Genomic DNA, 27560 nt, shown 5'->3' with positions numbered 1-27560 from the left:
CAAATTCATATGCAAGGTATTGTGTAAACTGGAAATCTCATCTTGGTCATTTCCTAAAACAAATGTCATCTACATATATAATCAAAGTTGTAATTCTTCCTTTTTCTCTCCTAAAAAATAAGGTGTGATCAGAGTTACTAGCTTTATAGCCAAAAGCCTTCATAGACTTTGTAAACCTTCCAAACCATGCTCTTGGGGATTGTTTTAATCCATATAGAGCCTTCTCTAATTTCCAAACCTTCATTCCAATTGAATTTGTCATACCTGGTGGAGAATCCATATAAATTTCTTCTAAAATTTCACCATGTAGGAAAGCATTTTTCACATCAAATTGTAGAAGAGGCCAATCTTGGTTTGCTACTAGTGACAAAAGTATTATCACAGTATTGAGTTTGGCTACTTGTGCCAACGTTTCTTGGTAATCTACACTATAAGATTGAGTGTGACCTTTAGCCACAAGTCGTGCTAAATACCCATTTGCAGCCCACATTCTTCTTCCCTCTTGGTAAGGACACAAGATCCCAAGTGTTATTTTTTTCTAAAGTTGCCATCTCATCAACCATTGCTTTGGTCCATCTAGGATATGCCAAAGCTTCCTGTATATTACTAGGAATAGAAATTGAAGATAATTAAGATACAAATGATGCATATGACTAGGATAACCTATGAGATGACACATATTTACTAATGAGATATTTAACTTTGGCTTGGAGGTCTGGTTCATATTTAGTTGGAGGTTGACCATTGTTAGAATGAGGTGGAAGATTATACTAGATAGTAGTAGACTCAATGTGTGGTGTGTTGGTGGTCTCATGCAGACAAGGATCAATTTCATGATCGGTTTCATCTAAATTAGTATTATCAAGGGTAGGATCAAGAGAAACAATTCCATGATAAGTTTCAACTACATTAGTATTATCAGATATAGGATCAGAAGGTACCTCTAAAGAGTCAAGTCGAACCTGTGGAGAAGATTGAGCCAATTGGTTAAGATCACAAGACACTGTATTATCCAAAAGAGAAGTTTCCATATTTAGGATTGGCTCACTTCCTGCAGAATGATCCTCACACGATAATTTATCTTTACAGTATAATTTTATATCTAGGATATCAAACATACTAACATCATGATTATGCACTTCACTTTCATTGTCGCCCTGAAGTGTAGAATGAACATAAAAAAAAACTATGCTCATTAAATGTCACATCCATAGAGATATAAAATTTCTTTGATGGTGGATGGTAAACACAATAGCCTTTTTGAGTTGATCCATACCTAACAAAAACACATTTTAAAGCTCGTTCTTCAAGTTTTGTACGTTGATGTGAGTGTAAGTGAACATATATAACACATCCAAAAATATGAGGCGGTAAAGAGACTATGGAAGGAAGGATACAATGATCAGACAACACATCTAAAGGCCTTCAAAAGTTAAGCACACTAGAAGGTGTTCGATTAATCAAATAAACTACAGATCTCACAGCCTCACCCCATAAATGAGATGGGACATTACCATCTATCAAAGTGATCTTATCACCTCTAATATATGTCTATTTTTTCTCTTAGCCACCCCATTTTGTTGTGGTGAATAAGGACATGTAGTTTGATGCAAGATGCCTTTGGAGTTCATGAACTCGATTAACTCAGTCTTAAAATATTCCCCTCCATTGTCTGATCGAATGACCTTAATGTGTGTATTAAATTGAGTAACTATCATATGATGAAAGGAACGAAACACATTACACATCACTTTTATGTTTAAGCAAATACACCTAAGTTACCCGAGTACAATCATCAACAAAACTGATAAACCATTTTTCCCACTATGTGTAGATTGTGGGTTGGTGGATTAATGAAAAAGGAAAATCTATTTTTTTATTGCTTAAAGGAAACGCACGATGACTTTTTGCCATAACACAAGTTTCACAAATAAAATCAGAAATATTGCATTTATGAAATAGTGATGGAAATAATTTTTTTAGATAACCAAAAGAGGGATGCCCCAATCTTCTATGCCATAACCAAATTTTCTTTTTGTTTTTATCGTGTATGTGTTCATTTGCAAGACAAGCCAACCTTTTGGGCTGTAGGTGGGTCTGGGCCTTAGCCCAGGCCCTTAGTTCGATTGTTGGAGACTGGTGACTTGTATTGGAGTGTTCTGTTTTTTACTAAGTCCTTGGTTGTTTATATAGAGTTGTCGGCCTGAACCGTTTACCCTTTAACGGCATAGGCCGCTATAGTTGTTTTCGGCTTGTTAAATCAATGTCGCTTCTTAGTGATTTTAGTTCGGGTACCTTAGCATATACATGGTGCTTGCTATTATTTGGCTTAGGCCGACTAGATGCGGTACATATTGGGTTTAGTAGTCGTTAGCTTTGCTTATGCTATGCAATGAAGAACATATCACAAGTAAGCAGAACTACGAAATTGAACTTCCTTGCTTTACTAGATTCACGACTGTTTTATTCCCAATGGTCATATAAATATAAACCGAAAGAGAGGAGAATAGAAATGTATTCTTGTTGAGAATATTACTTAATATCTTTTTTATTTAAATTAGTTTTTAGAAAATATTTCAATTTTAAATATATATTACAGTTTTAGGAAATTAGTTATTATTTTAGATTAGGAGTGAGATATTCTAAATATTTTATACTTAATATTTTGTTATATTTTGCTCTATATATAGAGTATATCAATAAAATACAAAAATATGTTCATCCGTATAACATATCACATATATCTCTCATATATTTCATATCTCTCATATTTTTAAAAGCCCTAAAAATCTCAACAATTCTAAATTCAGATGGCGATATATTTATACAAAACTAAATTATTAACTAGATTTGTGTAAAGTTAATTATCATTGGTATGTTTAAATGGTGCATTACGTACCTTTTTGTAATTTTGAATAAAAAATAGGCATTGCAGCATACAATCTCAATAGCAAAATCAGATAAATGACTAAGTTTTTTTATCTCATGGTACAAATTTTGGCAAGCAGAGAGTCTTGTGATGTTTTTCTCCCAATTGTCAATGTTCCTTATTGTTTGACCCATATGGGTGAGGGACACTCTGTATTTTTTTTACTGTGCCTTGAGATCTTGTCATGAAGGGATTGATTTTGTGTATTTATTTATCAACCCTTGAAATCGTGGTAGGTGAATGTCTTAGAAGTGTCTTAATTGTTAATTACACAAAGTGTACATTCCAAATACACAATCATCGCACAGTAATTTCCTTTAACGATGACGATTGGCATGGCATAATGTCAAATTTAGAATCTGAAGATAAGCACCGCAGCCATATTCTTTTATTTAAGACAAAACGTAACATATTTTAATTTCATCTAGTTTTAACATTTATTTTATTTGATGTATGTTTAATTTAAATATACCAAATTTCTCATTTTACATTTTTTAGTTTCATTATAGTTTTCGGTTGTAGTTTTTTAATTTTCAGTTTTTGACTACTCTCTTTTCAAATATAGTCATGATCTTATACAAATTATTTTAATTTTGTTAAAAATATTTGATACTTAATTCTCATAAATTAATTTTCATTCGATATCTCCAAATATAATCTTTTAGAAAAATTAAAAAGAAAATCTTCTAGCCTAGTACAACTATAATTAATATTATTGGACAACAGTTTTATTAATATCGAATGTAAAATTGACATATGTTACGATAATTTATAATGTTCACTATGTCGGTTATATAAAGAGTTCATTTACTATATGCATTAAAAGTGAGAATCCTCGTAAAAAAGTTTAAAAGTAATTTCATATTCACCTACTTTATAGAGGTTGGTTAATAAAGTTAAAAAAGTTTAAAAGTAATTTCATATTCACCTACTTTAAGATATTTTAAAAGTTAATAAAGTTATTTTCTATAAATAAATGAATAAAATTTATTACTATAAATAGAAGAAACCTCGATGTGTTTATTAAAGATTTAAAAGTAATATATATTATTTAAAAGTAGGCCTCATCGTCATTCAGCACCGAGACAAAAATAAATGCAATTTCTTCTTGATATAATATTTGTTATAAAAATTATGGACTGTTATTTTTTTTAAATACTATCGTGGGTGGCACAAGAGATTATTTTAAAGAAACTTCCAAGTTCCAAGGCAAATTTTGTTTTAATTTTCGGTAGAATGACAAAATTGACCCATGAGAATGATGCTTTTGAATTTTTTACAAACCGATGCAATATTGACTAAAAAATAATGTGAATATGGTCCACTGCATGTTCTTACTGTTAAATACTGCAGGTGATTAATTAATTATGGTTTATGATATTACTGAAAATTTAGAAGAGTAATTGGGATGCAATTGAGGGGCAGTATCGTCCATGAAAGAAATTATTTACAGCAGCTGGGCTTGCTGTTGTTTACACAGTGGGGTGAAGTTGCAGAATCCGTATCAGAACCTGACTCTGTAAAAAAGAACAAAAGAAAAAATGTTAAATAAATAATATACTTTTTTATTTTCAAAGATGGCAACCTGACTCTGTAAAAAAGAACAAAAGAAAAATGTTAAATAAATAATATACTTTTTTATTTTCAAAGATGGCATAGAGATTATTTAATGGTCGCGCTTCCATGATTGAAAAAAAAAAAAAAGAACATATTAATCTTCGTGTTCTTTGAAAGGTTGTGTCGTATTAGCATTATTGCATTCTTTTCTAACAGTTGATGGCCTCATCCATTCCTTCCATGGAATTCACGTCTTCATCATCCAAACTCCAACAGAGGTACGATGTGCTCATCAACTTTTCTGGAGAGGACATCCGCAAGAAATTTGTTTCTCATCTTGATTCTGCCCTCTCTGCTGTCGGCTTCACCACTTTCTTTCACGAGGAGAACGCAGTGAATGAAATGCACATCCAAGAACCTATTCTCGATCTCTATCAAGTAGCAATTGTTGTCTTCACCAAAACCTATGCTCAATCTGCTTGGTGTCTTCATCAACTTCGGCAAATCATTCGATGGCACCAAACTTATTCCCGACATCTTCTGCCTATATATTACGAAGTTGAGCCATCTGATGTACGTCTTCAAAAGGGTGATTTTGGAAAAGCCTTCAAAGCAACTGCATATCAAACATTCTCAACACAACAACTGGAGCTTGGCATGTCCAGGTGGAGCCAAGCACTCACCAAAGCTGCAGATTTCTTTGGATGGGATGAGAGCAATCACAGGTAAATCACTCACTCACTCAAGCATCTTTAAAACCTGAGATTTTTTTTTTTGTTTTAAACAGATGACTTCTTCCATAACTGCTATTGAACTTGAAGGAGTGATGCTGAATTAGTGGACAAAATTGTTAAGAGCGTCCTTAATTTACCAGTTATGTCTGCTACTAAATTTCCTGTTGGACTACATTCTCGCGTGGAAGATGTGATTCGAACTATCAGAAGTAAATCCACAGAAGTTTGTATAATAGGGATATATGGAGAGGGAGGATCTGGTAAAACCACCCTTGCCACAGCCATCTACAATCAAATTCAGGATACATTCACGAAGAAAAGTTTCATCGAAGGACAAGTTGGCGAAATAAGAGGGGATCTTCGTTTACGAGAACAACTTCTTTTAGACATCCTAAAAGCAAAGGTGGAGATACCTAAGGCTGATATTGGAAGAAGTATGATTCGGAAAAGACTTTCTGGAAAAAGGATGCTCATAGTACTTGACGATGTTCCTTACTTTAGTATATTCCTAGATCTATGGGATTACTGTAAATGGTTTGGTGAAGGAACTGTGATAATCGTTACAACAAGATATGAAATCCTAGAACTCAGGAGAGGTCAACCCGATTCTGTCTTTCGGGTAAAGCTAATGAACGAAAAAGAGTCCCTTGAGCTTCTTAGTTGGCACGCATTTAGAGAACCAAAACCAAAAGAAGAATACAATGAACTGGCAAAAAGAGTAGTTCATTATTGTGGAGGACTACCTCTAGCTCTTGAAGTCATCGGAAGCTGTTTATTTGAAAGGACCAAAGAAGAATGGCATAGTGTATTGTTTGAATTAGAGAAAATTCCCTCGCACAATGCTGAACAGAAATTGAAAATAGGCTTCGACGGTTTACGCAATCAAATAGAAAAGGATTTATTCCTTGATGTATGTTGTTTCTTTGTTGGTAAGGGCAGAACCTATGCTACGAAGATCCTAAATGGTTGTGGGGTAGACGCTGATAGTGGAATAAGAGTTCTCATAGAACGTAGCCTCATAAAAGTTAAAAAGAACAGGAAATTTGGAATGCATCCTTTGGTAGAAGAAATGGGAAGAGCAATTATTCATGAAATTTCAAGAAATGAGTCTTTGATGGACAACCAACTGTGTGTTGACGATGCAGAATATGTGTTGATAGATAATACAGTAAGAACAATCTTTATATATGGTTTTGCAACTTCATTTCGAAGGGTTTGGTTTCTCATGTCTAATACATTTGTTATTCTTTGCTTTTCATCACAGGAAACAAAAGTCTCTCAGGCACTGCTTATGAAACTACGTTCAGCCAGATTAGAACCATCAAGACTGCTGAAACTCGATGGAAATTCAGAGAACACCTCTAAGAAACTGAGAGGGATAAGTTTGCATGGGGTTTCTTCACAATACGTTCCTGACGACTTTTGTCTGCATGATGTAATAGCAATTTATTTAAAGCACTGTTTTCTACGACTCTGGAAACAACCCCAGGTTTTTATTACTTCTCATTTTCTATTAAAACGCAAACCTTAACTAAAATAAAAATAGTAACCTACTATTGTTTCTTCTCTAATGTTTTTCAAGTAACTTTCTTTGTGTAGGTTTTGAGGTGGCTAAAAGTCCTCAATCTTAGTCACTCCAAGTATTTAAGAGAAACTCCTGACTTTTCCGGACTACCAAGTCTTGAACAACTCATTCTTAAAGATTGTCCGAGATTGCGCCAAGTACACAAATCTATCGGATGTCTCTGCTACCTTTTACTGCTAAATTTGAAGGACTGTACGAGTATAAGCAATCTGCCCACAGGGATATATAAGTTGAAATCTTTAAGAACTCTCATTCTCTCTGGGTGTTCCAAGATTGACCTCATAGAAAAAGATATAGTGCAACAAATGAAATCCTTGATAACTCTAATTGCTGAAAATGCAGCTGTGAGACAAGTGCCTTTTTCAATTGTATGCTCAAAAAGCATTGGATATATATCCCTTCTTGGATTTGAGAGATTGCCACATAATCTTTTTTCTTCCATCATTCGGTCTTGGATATCGCCAACAATGAATCCAATATCTTATATTCATTCGTTGTGGATGGATACGGATAATAGTTGGGATGATATTGCGCCATTGCTTAGCTCCCTCGCAAATCTTCGAAGTGTTTTGGTACAATGTGACACCGAGTTTCAACTATCTAAGCAAATTAAAAATGTTTCGGTCGAATATTTTTCAAATATTACACACTCAGGAATTTCAAAGCAGCACTTCAGGTGTTCTTTGATTGGTGTTGGAAGATACCATGAATTCTTCAATGCTGTTGGCGATAACATATTTGAGGTTTTTCTCTAGCTTTTCCCTTCGTTTATCACCTTCACCTAATTTTAGTTATTCATTAAGAGAACAAAAAATAATCTTTATGAAGTATCTAAAAGTATCTACAATTCTAAACTTTTAGCACCCTTATCTTTTACAGCCACACAACTTGGTCCAAAAGAATGAGTTTAATAATGGACTAACCAATGTTGATATTTAGTATTTATGTTTTGTTTAATTAGGGAAGAATAGCTAAATTTTAGCTACTTAGTTGTTAGCGGTTTTGACACAGTGGGTTTAGTTTTTTGTTTTGGCTGTTGGCTTTGCTTGGCTATAATAATGTATTAAGCTATGCAATGAAGAAAAGATCACAAGTGAGCAATTTTTCTCAGGAATCTTGTTTTTGTTCACAACCAAGTGATTTTGCTTATACTAATAACTACGAAATTGAACTTCCTTGCTTTACTAGAAATATAAACTGAAAGAGAGGAAAACAGAAATGCATTCTAAATTCACATGATGGCGATATATTTATACAAAACAAAATTATTAACTAGATTTATGTAAAGTTAATTACCATTGGTATGTTTTAATGGTGCATTACGTACATTTTTATGATTTTGAATAAAAAATAGGCATTGCAGCAGACAATCTCAATAGCAAAATCAGATAAATGACTATGTTTTTTATCTCATGGTACAGATTTTGGCAAGCAGAGAGTCTTGTGATGTTTTTCTCCCAATTGTAAATGATCCTTATTGTTTGGCCCATATGGGTGAGGGACACTCTGTTGTTTTCACCGTGCCTCAAGATCTTGACATGAAGGGAATGGCTTTGTGTATTTATTTATCAACCCTTGAAATCGTGGTAAGTGAATGTCTTAGATGTGTCTTAATTGTTAATTACACAAAGTGTACATTCCAAATACACTACCATGGCCCAGTAATTTCCTTTAACGATGACGATTGGAATGCCATAAAGTCAAATTTAGAATCTGAAGATAAGATCGAGATTTTTGTGAGTTTTGGTCCTGGATTGGTGGTTAAGAACACAGTTGTCTATCTGATCTGTGGTGAATCAAATAACATGGACAAAGAGTCTCTGCCAAAGAAACATTCTCTCATTAGATTCATAAAGAAAATTGTAAAGTGACTTTTGGAAAGTCATTTATCTTCTTTAAGAACAGCGTGATCACTTTATGGAATTAATCCTAGTGTCCTTCATTGCTATTTCTTTTCTCCCATCCTTTCCATGCTTTTTCTTTAGAGCATAGCTTATAGTTAAGAAATTCATGTTTAGTTTAATCTGTTTCTCACTCTTCATATTGTGCTTCTTCGGCTTTACTTGGGCTGTTTATTTTATTTGTTTTCTTGTGGTTACTTTTGTCAATTCTTTTTCCTTTTGCAATTTGTTTTTCAACGGCTTTCCCTTCTACCAATATAATATCTCATGAAGAAATCCTCTTAAAAAGACACATACATTATGAAATAAAGATAGTTGTTTGTTAGGTCTTTTGCTTTGATATCTGATTGGTAGTCTCTGTTTTTGTTTCAAGATAATAAGCACCGTAGCCATATTCTTTTATTTAAGACAAAACCTAACATATTTTAGTTTTACTTCTAGTTTTAACATTTATTTTATTTGATGTATGTTTAATTTAAATATACCAAATTTCTCATTTTACATTTTCTAGTTTCATTACAGTTTTCGGTTGTAGTTTTCAATTTTCAGTTTTTAACTACTTTCTTTTCGAATATAGTCATGATCTTATACAAATTATTTTAATTTTGTTAAAAATATTTGATACTTAATTCTCATAAATTAATTTTCATTCGATATCTCCAAATATAATCTTTTAGAAAAATTAAAAAGAAAATCTTCTAGCCTAGTACAACTATAATTAATATTATTGGACAACAGTTTTATTAATATCGAATGTAAAATTGACATATGTTACGATAATTTAAAATGTTCACTATGTTGGTTATATGAAGAGTTCATTTACTATATGCTTTAAAACTGAGAATCCTCGTAAAAAAGTTTAAAAGTAATTTCATATTCACCTACTTTCTAGTGGTTGGTTATAATCTTAGCTAAGTTTTGAAAAATTAGGCATTTAAAAAAATGTCTTGTTTTAGTGATTTTTGTCCCCACATAACAATTTACAATTTTCTAATTATAACGAACACAATTCTTGTACACATCTTTTTCAATGTCCACTGTAGTTTTCATTTTGGGAGAGGTATAAACAATTTAAGTTTTGATTATGATTAAAATCATTTTCCACTTGGAATAAGTCGAGGACCGAAAATTTGGAAAACTTTACTGCAAATGAAATTGCAACGAAGTAACACATATTTTGACCAGCTTCATACATTTCATATGTAAGTCTTCTCTCACTACGCATTTTCAACATAACAATTCCAAAAGGACAAGCTTTTGGTTGGTGATGCAGAAGTTTTGTGCTAATATTCCCAAAGACTTTCTTGACAAAAGCTTTCTTTTCCATGATTCCCAATGACTTTAATGACCCAAGTCACACAATAAACTATACATAATCACGATATCACTTTGAATTCAAAATTTTGAGAAATATAGATAAATGTAACCTAAAATTTTTAGAAAATAAATAGGTGAAGTTTTATATTTATATATCATTCTTCAAGGTCATCCTTACTAAATGTGGAACCAAACCATCGTAAACTTTTAAAAAATAAAGGAACAAGAATTTAACGTAGTTTAGCGCATAACGTGTATGTCTCACGACTACACTAGGAAGTATTTTATTTCTGTGTATCTCAAACTTTATATAGGGTTGCTTATTATATAGCAAAATAAAGAATCACATCTCACAATACTAAGCGATGTGCATAATATAAAGACCCGTGAAATTTAATTAATTCAATAAATAATTAATTAATAGATGCCGGTAGTTGGAGCCTTTATAACATTTATTATTGACTAATGTAATATGAAAAAGTATTAGCTCAAGTGGTTAAGAGTACTTGATTGTGTTGAGATGACTTAGGTTCAAATCCTAAGTATGTCATTTATGTGTTATTTAATTGCTTTTTATTTTAATAAAATGTTTGATCATGCTGAGTGATAATACAATCTTAGAATTTTAAGAATTATCATGAAACATGAATTGGTTGAATGGTTGTGCATTGACTTGACATTGGCATGGTTATGACTTGACAAGTGTAAGTGGTTGAGAGTACTTGATTGTGTTAAGATGACTTGGGTTCAAATCCTAAGTATGTCATTTATGTGTTATTTAATTGTTTTTTATTTTAATAAAATGCTTGATCATGTTGAGTGATAACACAATCTTAGAATTTTAAGAATTATCATGAAACATAAATTGGTTGAATGATTTTGCATTGACTTGACATTGGCATGGTTATAGGTTTGAATCATGGTAGACACAAATTAAGCCTTCTTTTTGCTAAAATTATTTTTGACAAGGATGAGAAGGGCTGGGAACCCTAGCAACCTCGTGCGGGTAGCCAAAGGGGCTGGAAAAACAACTAATGATGGACCTTGAATGGCAATTACACCCCTTTTAATGCCATTTTCATTTTAGAACCATTAATCTGCACATTTGAGAAGGAAAGGGAGAGTTTTGAGTTTGACATTGTTCTGCACATTAGAGAGAGTGGATTCATAGTGAAATTGGTGCTGTGAGTGAAGCATAGAAGCTAAATTGGAGAGAACTGAGGCAAGCCATTGGGAGCAAGGAAGAATCAAAGATTAATCAAGTTTAAGCAAGGATTTCCAGGTTATGGGAGTTGAACGCGTTCTTTCTGAGTTGTATTGTTTAATCTGTATGAAAAGTATGTTCAATTGGATGTATATAACTTGTTCATTTCATGAAATTTGTGTTTCTGGAAATTTTCCAGAAACCGCCTGACGGGCTTTTCATAGCCGCTAGACGACTCATGCATTTGGAGTAATTTCTTGGTTCCTGAAGGGGGAACCGCCTGGCGGCATATCCCTGGCTGCCAGGCGACACATGCCTGCCACCTAGTTTTCTAGGTTTTTGATGAATTGCCTGGCGGTAATGAACACCTGTCAGGCGACGTGAACCAATTTTGGTTCAATTTTGGTGTTTTGGGGTTTCTAGGTTAATTCTGATCGGGGTAAAAGATAGTACTAACGCTTGGTAAACGTTTGGAGGTCAGATTTCGTGGAATTATATGTAGTTGAAGGTTCAATTGAATGAAAAACTATATGAACATTAAGCTAGGGTTGATGATTTTGGGGATTTTTATATCTACACTAACTTAAGGGGGAAATGTTAATGGAATTACAAATATTGGAAGTTTTAGGAATGAATCGTGAATCTAAACACGTGAGTACAGCCTACTGAGTCGTAAATTGATTGAAACCAAGGTGATAGAGATTGGTTGAGGTTCATAGGTGCAAGGGGGAGTTCAGGGTTCCTGGAATTGCAGGAACCGCCTGGCAGCACCCAATTTGCCGCCAGGCGCTATACAAGAGAATTGTGTTCGTGTGTTTTGGTGTGCAATGAAGGTTAGGGATTAAACTAGATCATGTGAGTGTCAAATGAGAATTTTGGATATGCTGGATGAGGACTAAGAGTATAGGAAATGAGTGAGATGAGGTTATCTATGATCAATAAGCTATGATTGTCTTGGCTAGGTTTGGATACTATAATAGTAGAGTTCAGGTTAATAAAACCAGAAGTTGGTTTGGTGGTAAGGCAAACTGAAATGTTAGAATGGTAAGGTTAAGTGGAATTGCTCTAGTTGGAATTGTAGTGTAAATATTGTTAAGATATGATGGTTATGCTATATGAAAGTTGGTAGAGACTTAGGTAATAATTAGGGTAAATACTATAGTATATGAGGTATAAACTTAACATTGGTATATTGTAACATGGCAATGTTGAACTTGAGCAAGTTCCATTATTGGTAATCTTGGGTCATGAATCTAAATGATATTAAAATAGATTGGTAGCAAGATTTAATCATCTGGAAATTCATTTAATTAACTTAGTGAAGTTCATTGTGGGTTTTTGGTGCTTAGGTAGAGTGAGCAATTAGGTTTGAGGTGCCTAAACCAGTACAATTCGCTGTACTGGTGTAGCGTCTGGCGGTGAGGTATGAACCACCAAGCCGAAGTTACAAAACAGAGGGGTATTGGACGTGTGGCGCCTAGCGGTGAGTGTTGTCCCGCCAGGCGATACCTGCAAGAACAACGGCTTTAGAGGTGCTTATCGCCTGGCGGCACGTGTCCCCCGCCAGGCGGTGTGGAAGCCCGTTGCACCTGGTGACTCGTGAGCAGCGCCAGGCGACATTACTATAGTAGAAATAAAGTTTGCTTACTTTGATGTGAATGGTCTACAAGGCTTTGGTGATATCTGGAAGGTTGGTTTGCTGGTGTTCTTTGAGTTGTGGCTCGGAACGTATCCCTTGAGTTGTGGCTCGGGATAGGGGTTAAACACGTGGCATTCCTTGAGTTGTGGCTCGGAATGACATCTCTTGAGTTGTGGCTCGGGATGGCGGATGAACACGAGGAACTCTTGCGTTGTGGCTCGGGTTGGTTGGTGTTGCCGGTAAAGTGTGCACGTTGTGGCATGTACGGATGATCAAGTTAGATTGCCCTCCTCAGTATGACGAGTTTGGTAGTCTTGGGACATTACAAATGATTATTCATATTGGGAACTCCACTTGGCGTTACGGAGTGTGGTCTGTAGCATAGTTTCCCGCACGTGCTCTACTAGTTGTGGCTAGTAGGTGTGGCAGCAAGACATCTTGAGGTACTCATCAGAAGACGTAGAACACGGTTAACACGGTGGTGGTCATATGGCATCAAATCAAAGAATGGTATTCCTTTGGTATATTTATGTTGATATATAATTGTCTTATATATATGATGGTTTGATATTAGCTCACCCTATCTGCTTGTGTTTAGCGATGATCGTGTACGCGGTACACGGGAGCAGATGATGTTGCAGGTGATCTGGTAAGGCATAGATCCAAAGCGGGGCTGGCTATGGAGATTGTATTCAGAATTTTTATTATGTGTTTGAATCAGTTGTAAACTTTTACATTATGAGACTTTGGTATCTTAATTTAGTTTAAAATTCTGGATTTTTTACTACAATTGGAGTAAATAAATGTTTTAAATTTCCCGCGTTTTGGGAAATGATATTTCATTAAATGCAGTTTATTTATTATTTATTTATTTTATTATTTAAATCCGTAATATCCAGTCGGGATGTTACACATAATACTAACAATTCTCCCACTTAGAGTTTGATTTACAATACCACCTAGGATTGTGCCATCATCATCAATTTTCTTGAAGGCCAATTGAGGCAATACAAAGCCTCAACTTATTTGTTGTGACAATCTTGGTCAACATATCAACTGGATCCTTTGCACCTGGAATTTTCAACAAAAACAAGTCTCTATCATTTATCAGGTTTCTGATAAAATGATACCTCAATTCAATGTGCTTCCATCTAAATGAATAGTTGGATTTTAGAAAGACAAATAACATTTTGATTGTCACTAAATAACTGAGAGTCATCTTTCTCTTTTACTAATTCTTTTAGAATGTTCTTCAACCCTATCATTTCATTCCTTGCTTCTGAGATAGTTATATACTCAACTTTTGTGGTTAAGTGAGAGACTCTTCCTTCATGTTTAGACTTCCAACTGATAGATGTCGAACCCAATGTAAAAACATAACCTATTATGCTCTTTCTACCATTCAGATCACCTCCCAAGTTTGTATATGATAGAACCCTACTCATAACTCCAACTACATGTGCTATGTTAGGTTTGGTGCAAACCATAGCATACATCAAGCTCTCAATTGCATATGGATATGGCACTTTAGACATGTGACTTTCTTCTTCCTCTGTCTGAGAATATTTCCTTTTTGAAAACTTTTAGTGAGTTCCCAAAGGTATATTCCTGGTGTTAGCATTTTCAACCTTAAATCTACTAAGCAAATTTTCTATATATTTTTTCTGAGATAAGGCCAGAATACCTTCAGATCTATCCCCGAAGATTCTCATACCAAGAATTTGTTTGGCTGGACCAAGATCCTTCATTTCAAATTTTTTGATAGGTGTTTCTTTAACTTGTTAATTTCTCCCTTATTAGCACCAACAATCAACATGTTGTCAACATACAAGGCAAGTATGATGTAGCTGTCAACATATTTCTTCACATAACAACAATGATCTTCTTCACATCTGTGAAATCCTGAGTTTCTCATAAACTCATTAAACTTCTTGTACTATTGTCTCGGTGTTTGTTTCAATCCATACAAATTTTTATGAAGCTTACGTACAAGATTCTCTTTGCCTTGTACTTCAAACCCTTTTGGTTGTCATAAAAATTTCTTCCTCAAGATCCCCATGTAGGAATGCAGTTTTGACATCTAACTGCTTTAGATGAAGATTTTCTATAGCTATTATACTCAATATAACTCTGATGGTAGTCATCTTAACAACGGCAGAAAAAAATAAATTTTGTGAAGTCAATTCCTTGTTTCTGTTACAACCCTTTTACTACGAGTCTAGCCTTGTATCTTTTATTACCATCAGGTTCTTCTTTGATCTCATCTTTCATTGCTAGAAACCACTTAACAAAGCAGATAATTAATTATTCTGTTTTGAAACATTAAGAATCATTTAAAGGATTATTGCAACTTGAATTGGTTGAAGCAAACAAAATATATTTTTCACATGTTTTTATTGGTTGGTTAATTTTAACATTTATTGTCTACTAAATTGAAATTCTTGTGAATATCTTATCTGTGAAACACTTAAACGCAAGCAATGAAAGCTATAAATATCATCATCGAAACAACGCTCCTTGAAGTTTAAATTTACTCTTAGAGTCCAACAAGAGACTTCCTTCATGGTGTAAACACGTTGTTTGCCTTACATCGAACATCTTATATTTTCTTATTTTTACAATTTTTCTTTCTTTTCATCCGCTCCAACCCTACTATTAAACTTTATCTTAAAGTTGATTTTCTCGTAAGAGTATGTGTCACACTTTTCCTACATTTAGTTTTTAAAAAAATTTATTTCTCTTTTAAGCTATTTTACTTTACTCAAATAAACCTACCTAGAGAAAATAAACAAACTCGTTCTCTCTTACACAATTAAAAACAAAAATGTTAGAAAGAACATGTTGGGTATTGGGCTCCCTTCCTATGTGGAGAAAAGGCCCAAAACTTAAGAAGCCCATGTCTCACTTAACCTAGTGGAGAGGGGGCTGCAATATAAATAGAGAGACAGAACAATAGAGTCAGAACACACGGAAAGCCCTAACACATAGAGGGAGAGGTAGAGAGAAATTTCTGTTCACGTTTTTCACAGAGCTGTCACAGTAGAATCGGCGCTGCGGATTCGTTCACCGTTGGATCGGGCTGAAATTTTTACAGCAGGTTCGGAACTCATTGATCTTCATTCTGACAGGTCGGATCTTTGATACGAGGTCTGAGTTGGGAGATATTAATTTCGCACTGCAGCAGTGATTTTTAGAGGTTTTCCAATCTTGTTCTTCTCTATTTGAAAGCTTTGTTGCTTTGTTGTTTGGTTGGGTGTTGGCACTAATTTGTGCTATTGATTGAGACTCTTTTTTGTACTCTTGTTGATCATAGTGAAGCTATTTCTTTGGTCTTGACGACTCGTGGTTTTTACCCTTGATTTGAGGGGTTTTCCACGTTAAAAATCTTGGTGTCTTTATTTGTGCTTTTGGTGATTTATTATTGCTGCTCTTTGATTATTGCTCCTCATAGATTCTTGCAAGTTAGGGGAAATTATATCCGCTGCATTCTCTGGTATATTGTTTGTTGTTGTTTTCCCCATCAGAGTGGTATCAGAGCTCTTGGTTGGGCTATATTTACTTGCTTGAATGATGGAGGCAAATGCAAAGATGGTTGCTTTGAATGGTACAAATTATCATTTGTGGAAGGGCAAGATGAAAGATTTATTATTTGTCAAGAAATTGCATCTTCCGGTCTTTACTACACAAAAGCCAGATTCTATGTCTGAAGAAGAATGGGACTTTGAGCACCAACAAGTATGTGGTTTTATTCGGCAATATGTTGAAGATACTGTTTATAATCATATTGCTAATGAGACGCATGCTAGAGCTTTGTGGGAGAAGATTGAGTCTTTGTATGCTTCTAAGTCGGGCAATAATAAATTGTATTTGTTAAATTTCTTGATGAATTTGAGGTACAGGGAGAATTCTTTTATTTCTGATCACTTAAATGAATTTCAAGGGTTCCTAAATCAATTGTCAGGAATGGGCATAAAGTTTGATGACAAAGTTATGGGATTATGGTTGCTTAATACTTTACCAGAGTCTTGGGAGGTATTTCGGGTTTCAATTACAAACTTTGCCTCGAATGGTGTTGTTTCTTTTCAGATGGCAAAAAGCGGCGCTCTTAATGAAGAGATGAGAAGGAAGGCACATGGTTCTTCATCTCAGTCTGAGATGCTTGTTACAGAAGCTAGGGGGAGAAGTCAGAAAAAGGAACATAAAGGTGGTAGAGAGAAGAGTAGGAGCAAGTCCAAGTCAAGATACAAGAATTTAGAGTGCCATTTTTGTCATAAAACTGGGCACATTCAGAAATATTGTTTTAAGTGGAAAAAGGAGAACAAAGACAAGAAGGGCAAGCAGAGAGAGAATGACCATGATGATGATGATGATAGTGTCACTACTGCTACAGATGGTGATCTCGTTCTTCTTCGTGACTTTGAGTCCGTTAATCTTGTATCTGATGAGAGCATGTGGATTATTGATAGTGGTGCTACACTGCATGTTACACCTAGGAAGGAGTTCTTCACATCTTACACTTCTGGTGATTTTGGAGTGTTGAAGATGGGTAATGATGGTGAGTCTAAAGTGATTGGTGTTGGTGATGTTTGCCTGCAAACCAACATGGGAGTGCAGTTGTTGCTTAAAGGAGTCAAACATGCTCCGGATGTTCGTTTTAATTTAATCTCTGCGCAGTTGCTTGATGATTGTGGTTATGACAATCACTTTGGTTCTAGTAAATGGAAGCTCACTAAAGGTAACTTGGTTATGGCCAGAGGGGAGAAACAATCTAAATTGTACTAGACTAAAGCTTTGGTTGCTAAAGACAGTGTGAATGCTATGTATATGGAGGCATCTTTGTGGCACCGGAGGCTTGGTCATATAAGTGAGAAAGGGCTTAACTGCTTAGCTAAAAAGGATGTGCTTATGGGATTGAGAAATGCAGAATTGGAGAAATGTTCTCATTGCATGGCTGGTAAACAAACCAGAGTATCTTTTAAGAAGCATTCTCCCTCAAGGAAGTCAGAATTGCTTGAATTGGTGCATTCTGACGTTTGTGGCCCATTAAAGGTAAAGTCATTTAGTGGTGCACTTTACTTTGTTACTTTTATTGATGATTGTTCCAGGAAGCTATGGGTCTATGCTCTTCGGCGGAAAGGTCAAGTACTTGAAAAGTTCAAGGAATTTCATGCTATGGTTGAGACGCAATCAGGCAAGAAGCTGAAATGCATCCGTAGTGATAATGGTGGTGAGTATCGTGGACCTTTTGATGTTTATTGCAGGCAGCATGGTATTAGACACGAGAAAACTCCTCCTAAAACTCCTCAGTTGAATGGTCTAGCGGAGAGGATGAACAGGACCTTGGTTGAAAGGGTTACATGTATGCTTTCAGAAGCAAAGTTGCCTAAGCACTTTTGGGGAGAGGCATTGCTTGCAGCTGTGCATGTTATTAATCTCAGTCTCGCAGTTGCTTTGAATACTGAGGTGCCAGACAAAATTTGGTTTGGTAAGAATGTTAGCTATGATCATTTGTGTGTCTTTGGTTGCAGGGCATTTGTTCATGTTCCTAAGGATGAAAGATCCAAGTTAGATAAAAAGACAAGGCAATGTATCTTTATTGGCTATGGAGAGGATGAATTTGGCTACAAGTTTTATGATCCTGTTGAGAAGAAGCTTGTTAGAAGTCGTGATGTACAATTCATGGAAGACCAGACCATTGAAGACATTAATAAGGTGGAGAAGATCACACCCGAGAAAGATAGTAATCTCACTGATGGTAATCCGATGAGGTTGCCTGTAAGACCCGTAGAATTTAATTAATTAATTAATTAATTAATTAATAGATACGGGAGGGGAAATAATTATGACATTAAATTATGGTTAGTATGACGTGGAAAAGTGCTAGCTCATGTGGTTGAGAGTACTTAAATTGTGTGAGAGGACTTGGGTTCGAGTCCTATGTATGCTAACTTTTGTGTTATTGTTTTATTATTTAAATCTATGTAATTATGTTCTGGAATGTTATGATGTCTGAATTGCATTTGTTAAGCATGAAACATGACTTGGTTGAATTGGTGGTGTAATTACTTTGTGATTGAATGGTTATGGGTTCAAACCTTGGAGAACCAAACTAAAAACATTATTTTTGGCATTTTGGCTTTGAATTGAATATGAAAGGTTGGGAAAAACCCTAGATAGTTGAGAGGCAGCCTTGGGTAGCTGAAAAACAGATCATAAAGGTCAATTAAATGGTAGTTAACAGTACCATTAAGTAAATTTCGTTTTGGGTAATTAAACTCTACTAAAAGCCAAGTTTAAAAGGGTAAAAAGTGGCCATAGGGAAGGTTTTGGCAAGCTGGAATAGCGACCTGAATTAGAGCACGAAAATCAGAGAGGTTGGTGAGGTTTGAGTGAGGTTCTGGTGAGGTTCGAGTGACTACATCAAGAAGGGGGAGACGTAGTGATCATTGGAGTATCTCAAACAATTCAATTTAAGCGAAGGGATTCCAGGTTAGGGGAGCTGGACTCCGCGATTTTGCTTTAAAAAGAATAATAACATGTGATGTATGATGATTGAATGTCTATTTGCTGCTGTATGTTTGAATTTCTGCGTTTCTGGAAATTTTCCAGAAACCGCCTGGCGGGTGATGAATCACCGCTAGGCGGCTCATCTTTTTATGCGAGTTTTGGGGGTTCTGGGAGGGGAACCGCCTGGCAGCACATTCCCGGCCGCCAGGCGACGCTTGGAGTTACACTAAATTTCTGGGTTGTGGATGAAGCACCTGGCGGGGCTGGTTGAACAGCCAGGCAGCGCGGGACCATTTTTCCTGTTTTGGGGTTTTCTGGAACGCTGAGTTAATCTAATCGGGAAGAAAGCTGTTGGTGATTAACATTAGATGAATTGGATATTACATGATGTACAATTTACGCATTAGTAGGTAAGAATGAATGAAACAGCGATTTAGTGTGATGGAGATGAAAGCGGAGTGCTCTTGGAATGAAATTGTTGTGATCCTTGCGGGGTACGGTGGTAGTGATGGAGGGACTGACATTATCGGAGTTGTTATGCCAAAATAGGAGGAATTGCAGTGAGATAGATGATAGGTGATGGTTGAGAGGGTTAGCAGTGGCAAAAGAGAATAGGATGGCTCTCAGGTCTGGTGCATCGTCTGACGGGAGATCGGTTATCTTCAGGCGGTGGCGTTGCAGCAGTGGCAGACTGGAGGTCTGGTGGGACTGGTTCAAGCTGGAGGAGTGGAAATTCGTGCAGTGGGAGTAATAATATTGGGTGTGAACAAATTTAACTACGGGATGAATTGGAAAATTAGGAGAGTGTAGACTTAAGTATGACTAATAAGATGGGGTCAATTATGGGGTGGACAATGAGAAGAGAATGTTGACAGATAGGTCTTAAGGCTGAAAAATACCATAGTGAAGGGAGTGCTTTTTGGTCAGACTGGGTACCAAATAGAGGGGGATTTCATGTGAGCATAATGGAAGGATTAATCATGCTGTGGTCAGACTAGGGGAATCTTCTAAATAACCTTAATTAGTGTAACGCATAGGTAAGATAGGATGAGAAGACTTGAATGAATAAAACTAGTATTGGGGTAACATATTCATCAAAAACGAGTGATTCAGATAGTACAAAGCAAGTATGGAGAATAATCTAGGAGTGGAGTGCAGATAAACCAGCACGTGACGACGTTCTGAGATGGCGCCTGGCGGCGGGATTGAACCCGCCAGGCGGTAGCAACGGTACAGTGGGTCTGAATATCAGGAGGCGCCTGGCGGTGAGGGGTATTCCGCCAGGTGTAACACCCCAACTAGAATTCGGTGCTACTAGATGTTCTTTACTTGTCTAATGTATCATTTACTTAAGGAAAAATTTATTTGTATTCAATTAATAAATACCAAACAAAAAATAATAATAATACATCACTCGAATGTATCATCTGTTAGACACACATGATATTTATGCGAATAAAATGTTAACATACATATAAGTGTTTGTAACAGATGTTTGTTTATACTTTTACAACCAACTAAAGGTACTTTTAGTTTGAAATACATCACAAACAAGTTACACCATATCAGTTGTAGCTTTAACATAATCCAAGGTTACAAGAAAAGTTAGGCTAAACAATCTCATTATTACATTCTAGGTCTCCAATTTCTTCCTCTGAAAAATAAAGAAAGTAAGGGTGAGTCTTTCCCTTAACTCCAAAACTTCATCATAACATTTCAAAGTATGGTCATTTGAATAAACTTTCAATTGAATGAAACATTTTCACAAAAGTTTAAATCTCCATAATGTCATAACTAACCATGCCAAAAATATCAAAATCAAATTAATCAATAAAATAATCATTTCCGTATGTTTTAAATTTAGGATATCAAAATCCTCATTATCAATCTTTTAATAATCATATTTGTATAATTCCGAGTTTCAACTCATCAGTATATTCATCTCATATTATTTCTTTATATACTTTGGGCCCCAAACACTGCCATTAGATTTTTTTCCGAATCATAATGGTCTTATGCCAATATGGATAGTGCCAGCAGGCTAAACGTTCTCACGGATACAACGTGTACGTTATTCCACCTTCCTGGTCTTAAAGTATAGTCAAGAGGACGGTCGAGAATAGAGTGTGAGGCCTGTGAATTTTCGAATACCCGGCTAATTGTATACGTCAATCCAGGGTATCTATATCACCACCCTCGATTCTCCTAGGTCTATCAGACCTTTCTCTGGACTCTATACCCAGTGTATCTCTGTACTATCCATACAGTCCTTTTTATTCTTTATTTCTGTACTTTAATCATCCTTTCACATTATCTTTATAATTCTTGAGACTTTCACAAAATTTTGGCAGCATAACAACTGCATTTTTAATTTGTCACAATTTTCAAAATAGTAAAAACAACCAAGCATAAATCATTCTTTCACAATAACTTTACAGAAAATTAATCAAAACAATAATCATAATTAAAACATAATTTCCGTATAAAATTTTATAAGTAAAATAGCAAACTTGTTTTATTTGTAACTTTTTGTGTAAAAATCCAAATAAGATGATTCTTGAACCTAACCCTAGGTTTTCATACCCAAGGAATCCATTTTTCAACTCAAAATTTCAAGATAATGTATAAAAATTTCAGAATCAAGAAGATAGATTGTATACTTAAAGAAAACTTGCTAAGATAAAGACTTAGAGATTTGAGATAGACCCCCCATACCTTGAAGATGCTAAATATACTCTAAGATGAAAATGAAGACCTCAAGATTCTAGATTTTCCTCTCCTACTTCAATTTTCTCCCAAGAGTTTATACCTTTCCTTCTCTATTGTTTTGGATTTTGTGAAGAAGATGTGTAAAGTGAAGTCCTATTTATAGGAAAAATCTTGGACAAAGGGATAAGGATGTATTGATGGTAAATTTATGAGATTCCTTAGTGAGGATAAGTTTATCTTGACCATATAGAGAAGCTTGGTCGAAATTCTCATTGTAGGAGACTTCATGGTAGTTGCAAGAAGACTTGTTGACTTTCTAGAAGACTTGTTTTCACTCCAAAGTGTAAAATTCATATCTCTTAATACACAGCTCTATTTGTAAATCCAAACGGTGAAACTAAAGACCTATGTCTGTAGAACAGGTCGAACGAATTGGAACTCCATCCAACGGTTAATAAAACTGGAATCAAATTTTTACTAAAATAACCCAAAACAGGACGTAACTGACGCTAGTTCAAACTGCAAGAATTATTTCTATCACCACAGATCTCTAAATACAAATCCAAACGGTCAACATTTAGTGCTATGTCTTAATAACTTTGTATAAAAATTTCATCTTGATCCAACGGCTAAAGAAGCGGGAATAAAATATTTACTAAGGTAACTCAGAACTGGACAGCAGCTGGAGACCTTACTTTTACACTAAAGTGTGGAAGTAACTGCTCCTTGCATACACCTCCAATTCAAAATCTCACCGTTCATATTGAAGAACTATGTTTTAAGAATGCTCTATAAAAATTTCAGCTTAATCCAATGGTTAATGAAGCCTTAATCACACTTTTACTTACACAACTCAAAATAAGTAGTTAGCACAAAAAAATAAATCATCTTTTACATTGTATAAAACCCTTTGTCAATTTACTTATGAAATCATAAAATTACTTCACTCTATATATTTAAACAAGAAAGTTAAATATAATTAATATAAAATAGAGGGTGTTACAATTCTCCCACCCTTTTAGAAATTTCGTCCCCGAAATTTATTTAGTTTCAAATAGATGGAGATACTTCTCTTTTACCCTCTTTCATTTAGTGTTTTTCATCACCTTAAAAATGTGCTCTAGGACTCCTAAATTCTAAGAATAACTAAATATCATATAATTAAACTCGAAATCCATTCCATTCAATTCTTACAACTAATCACTAATTTTCTCAATTGATTCAACTCTGCTTTAATTAACTCATTTTCTTTCATCTAACCTTAAAGAGTCAATTTCACTACATCTAAACAAAACTAATTGATTATCCTTCAAACTTAAGCACATTAATCTTTACAATCTTTAAGAGAATCTAATCTTACACCATTTATCATGATTTCATATATCACCATATATTCATACTACATAATATTCATTATTTTCTTCTCAAAAAAAAAAATAAAATTCTTAAACACTCCTGATCCATAACTGAACAAATTTGATTTAGAATAATCTCTTGCAATGAGCACTTAACGCTCCAAAAATGGTCCAATAACATTCACGATGTCCTCATGTCAAAGCAAAATTCATTTGACCTATTTACTCACTAATCAAAAATCATAAGTTTATACCCCGTACATATTTCAACTAAAATATTAAATCTTCCATCACAAAAATCTCTAAAAGTCTTTAAACCTCTTAAACTAATTTTCCACCAATCCAACAAACTCAAATGCACTTATTACAAATCACATATTTCCAATATATAATTTTCTTCTTTCAAAGTAAACACAAATGAGTGTCTAACCACCTCCAACACATCAAAGTAATAGTGTTCTTAAAAATTGAAAAACCTTGAAAGAGAAATCTAGAATAGAATAATTGTGCACGACTAACTACTCTAACCAAAAATCTCTAATCAAAGTTCCCAAACATCAATTAGAAGTAGTAACCAATTTATTAGTAGGAGCAGATACTATCATATAAGGCATGGATGTGATAGCCAAGTCAAGAATTTTATTTTTCACAACAACTAAAGATATGAATGAATGGATGACTAACTATATTAACTATGATGCACTTACCTCGAATGAGATTATCCTATGTTGCTACTTCAGCTCCAGTCATGACAAAAAGTTTTCCCAAATTCTTTGCTTAGTGCCATTATTGTTTTGTGGTGTATATTTTATTGTTCTTTTCGTATTGTCAGTATTTTGTTGTACAAACCAACAATTTCTAGCAAGATGACATGTCTTTCCATAATAATTGTAAGAGAGAAAAGTTTGATTGCTATCCTTCTTAAAATGTGGTCCTCCGTATCGAAAAGCTTTTATGTCCTAATTAATATTATTGTTGCCATTATGATTTGTGTTTCTCTCTCAACTAGAAAAAGATCAAGTCTCTGATATGGCTTTTGTTTACATAACCTTAATATTTCATGTCAATTTTTGTTGGTCCACTGACTCTTGTATCCACTTCTTCTTCTTCCAAACTAGACTCGTAATTTCTACTATTTTTCCTCAAGAATTCTATTACTAATCTTAAGTAACCCCCATGCACCTCCTGAGCATAAGATATATATAAACATGTCATTTATAAACTACAATACACTTTTCTATGAATATGGCCTACAATGTTCATCTCTCAAAACAATATCACTACATACTTATAATGACCTCATGCAACTTAACCCATCAAACTATCATTCCTCAACAATCTTGTTTAAGTCTCAACACTTTACAAACAAGCTAAGTTCATATCTTTCTTCTTTACCAAATACATCGTTGTTTCTCAATTTGACATACCTAACATAAATTTGTTCCGATAAAGGATTGAGCCCAACCTAGGATGATGCTTAAGAAGACTAAGCACGCTTAGAAAGGAAGTTCACCAATACTTCATCCCTTTCATTGTTTTTCATTTTTTTTTTTTGAGTTTCCATAAGTTGACTTAGTTGACTTAACCTTAATTGACTTATTGACGTTTGACTAGATTTGACTTGAGTTGACATGACTTAAGCTAACATGCTAATCCATGTTTATATGTTTTGTATGTTTAATTAGGCGAAAGGAAGCATGGATATGTGACGCAATTGTAGTGGTGGAATGAAAATGATGTAGAGCCTAGGTGGAGGAGAGAGGAAAACATAAAGTAAAAAGTATAAAGCAAAAGCATATTGTACCTTTGGTCTCCCTTTTTTTTTTGTCTTTAGCACCTTTTGGGCCTTTTGTAGAGACATTCCTTGTATCATTTTTAGCTTGGCCGAATTCCTTTAGGATTTCCCACCACAATGCACGTTTGTGCTACCTCTTAGGAGAGGTTTCTAGAATGTAGGATTTTTTTTTTTAGTTAGCCCTTTGAACTTTGTGCTTATTTCCTAGAGGCCCTTAAAACTCTCTATACAAGGGGTGCTCTTTAGCTTTTAAAAGGTTTGATAATTTTGAGTTTATACACTTGTTTTTCAACCACAAAAATTGAGCTCTTCTCTAATGAGTAAAGGCTTCACCTTGGCCTTATCTTGCATAGCAAGTGGCGACATCAATCACTCATCTCTAGGAAAGAGTTGGCCTTTTGGTCCTCACCTATGAGTGATGTGCTACCTTCCATTTCCATCATCCCACTTTACATTTTATAGCTTGTTTCTTTCTTTTTTTTTTCTTTTTTTTTTTTACTTCGATTTTGAAGCTACATTGTCCATTTTGTTTGTTTTCTTGAACCAATCCATCACTTTCATTCTCTTTTAGCCTTTTGAAGTGCACCTTCACATTTAGATAACTTCTTATCTTAATGTCTAGTGGGAATCTTATCACCATATTCAAAAATATAAAATGAACCAACTTAATCCTTGATCATGTTCCTTATGTTAAACCACCAACTTTAAACTTTACTTCTCAACTAAAACTACTCCATAAGTGTCACTAATTCTAATTCCCTTCCAAACACCAAATCCAAAGAGAACTGTACTTCTATCTTGGGATGTAACCTTGACTTTTTCTTTGAAAAGCCATTTGCAAATTTCTACTTATTAACATACCATTTATCTAGCTCTCATTATCAACCTCTATTTGTAACAAAAACATGAAACTCCTTACCTTAACTTAAAATTATCTTCATACTTGTACAATATATTCACGGTATTATTCTTTGTCCATGTGGTAATTTTGTTTGGATAACACCTTCACCAATCCTCTGTCTCCTCGGTCGGCATATATGTTGCTTATGTAACTTTGCGTTCTTCAGACCAACCTAATACCATACTTACTTACCATTTTATAAGAAAACATATTTTCAATAAATAAATCATATAGTTCCTACTTAGATTAACAAGTAAGTTTTACAACAATATTCTACATTCTTATTTCCTAAAGAATCTAGAAACACACATCACAAGCAAACTTAGTCCCTACCCAGTCCTCTTGGAATGAACCAGGCTCTGATACCACTAATGTAACACCCCAACTAGAATTCGGTGCTACTAGATGTTCTTTACTTGTCTAATGTATCATTTACTTAAGGAAAAATTTATTTGTATTCAATTAATAAATACCAAACAAAAAATAATAATAATACATCACTCGAATGTATCATCTGTTAGACACACATGATATTTATGCGAATAAAATGTTAACATACATATAAGTGTTTGTAACAGATGTTTGTTTATACTTTTACAACCAACTAAAGGTACTTTTAGTTTGAAATACATCACAAACAAGTTACACCATATCAGTTGTAGCTTTAACATAATCCAAGGTTACAAGAAAAGTTAGGCTAAACAATCTCATTATTACATTCTAGGTCTCCAATTTCTTCCTCTGAAAAATAAAGAAAGTAAGGGTGAGTCTTTCCCTTAACTCCAAAACTTCATCATAACATTTCAAAGTATGGTCATTTGAATAAACTTTCAATTGAATGAAACATTTTCACAAAAGTTTAAATCTCCATAATGTCATAACTAACCATGCCAAAAATATCAAAATCAAATTAATCAATAAAATAATCATTTCCGTATGTTTTAAATTTAGGATATCAAAATCCTCATTATCAATCTTTTAATAATCATATTTGTATAATTCCGAGTTTCAACTCATCAGTATATTCATCTCATATTATTTCTTTATATACTTTGGGCCCCAAACACTGCCATTAGATTTTTTTCCGAATCATAATGGTCTTATGCCAATATGGATAGTGCCAGCAGGCTAAACGTTCTCACGGATACAACGTGTACGTTATTCCACCTTCCTGGTCTTAAAGTATAGTCAAGAGGACGGTCGAGAATAGAGTGTGAGGCCTGTGAATTTTCGAATACCCGGCTAATTGTATACGTCAATCCAGGGTATCTATATCACCACCCTCGATTCTCCTAGGTCTATCAGACCTTTCTCTGGACTCTATACCCAGTGTATCTCTGTACTATCCATACAGTCCTTTTTATTCTTTATTTCTGTACTTTAATCATCCTTTCACATTATCTTTATAATTCTTGAGACTTTCACAA

At 34.6% G+C, this 27560-nt stretch overlaps 1 protein-coding gene across 1 annotated transcript; it reads left to right on the top strand.

Moving 5' to 3' along the window:
- Positions 1–4631: 4631 nt before the first annotated feature.
- LOC114166845 (TMV resistance protein N-like) lies at positions 4632–8753 on the top strand. The gene is made up of 5 exons (XM_028051708.2): positions 4632–5211; positions 5308–6388; positions 6485–6709; positions 6820–7548; positions 8227–8753. Exons 1-5 carry the CDS (start codon positions 4706–4708, stop codon positions 8674–8676), a joined length of 2991 nt encoding a protein of 996 aa, XP_027907509.2. The 5' UTR covers positions 4632–4705; the 3' UTR covers positions 8677–8753.
- The last annotated feature ends 18807 nt before the right edge of the window (positions 8754–27560 follow it).

The sequence above is a fragment of the Vigna unguiculata genome, chromosome 10, assembly GCF_037176805.1.
Source record: "Vigna unguiculata cultivar grain cowpea cultivar isolate G323 ecotype 2 chromosome 10, ASM3717680v1, whole genome shotgun sequence".
NCBI classification, from domain to species: Eukaryota; Viridiplantae; Streptophyta; class Magnoliopsida; order Fabales; family Fabaceae; genus Vigna; species Vigna unguiculata.
The sequence above is the reverse complement of the archived record's forward strand: the minus strand, read 5'-3'. Positions and strand labels throughout refer to the sequence as shown.

Bases quoted from the DNA above. Each gene is read 5' to 3' on its own strand.
- LOC114166845 (XM_028051708.2), top strand. From the start codon at position 4,706: ATGGCCTCATCCATTCCTTCCATGGAATTCACGTCTTCATCATCCAAA. The intron at 5,212-5,307 runs GTAAATCACTCA...TTGAACTTGAAG, and splicing joins TGGGATGAGAGCAATCACAG to GAGTGATGCTGAATTAGTGG. The intron at 6,389-6,484 runs GTAAGAACAATC...TTTTCATCACAG, and splicing joins ATGTGTTGATAGATAATACA to GAAACAAAAGTCTCTCAGGC.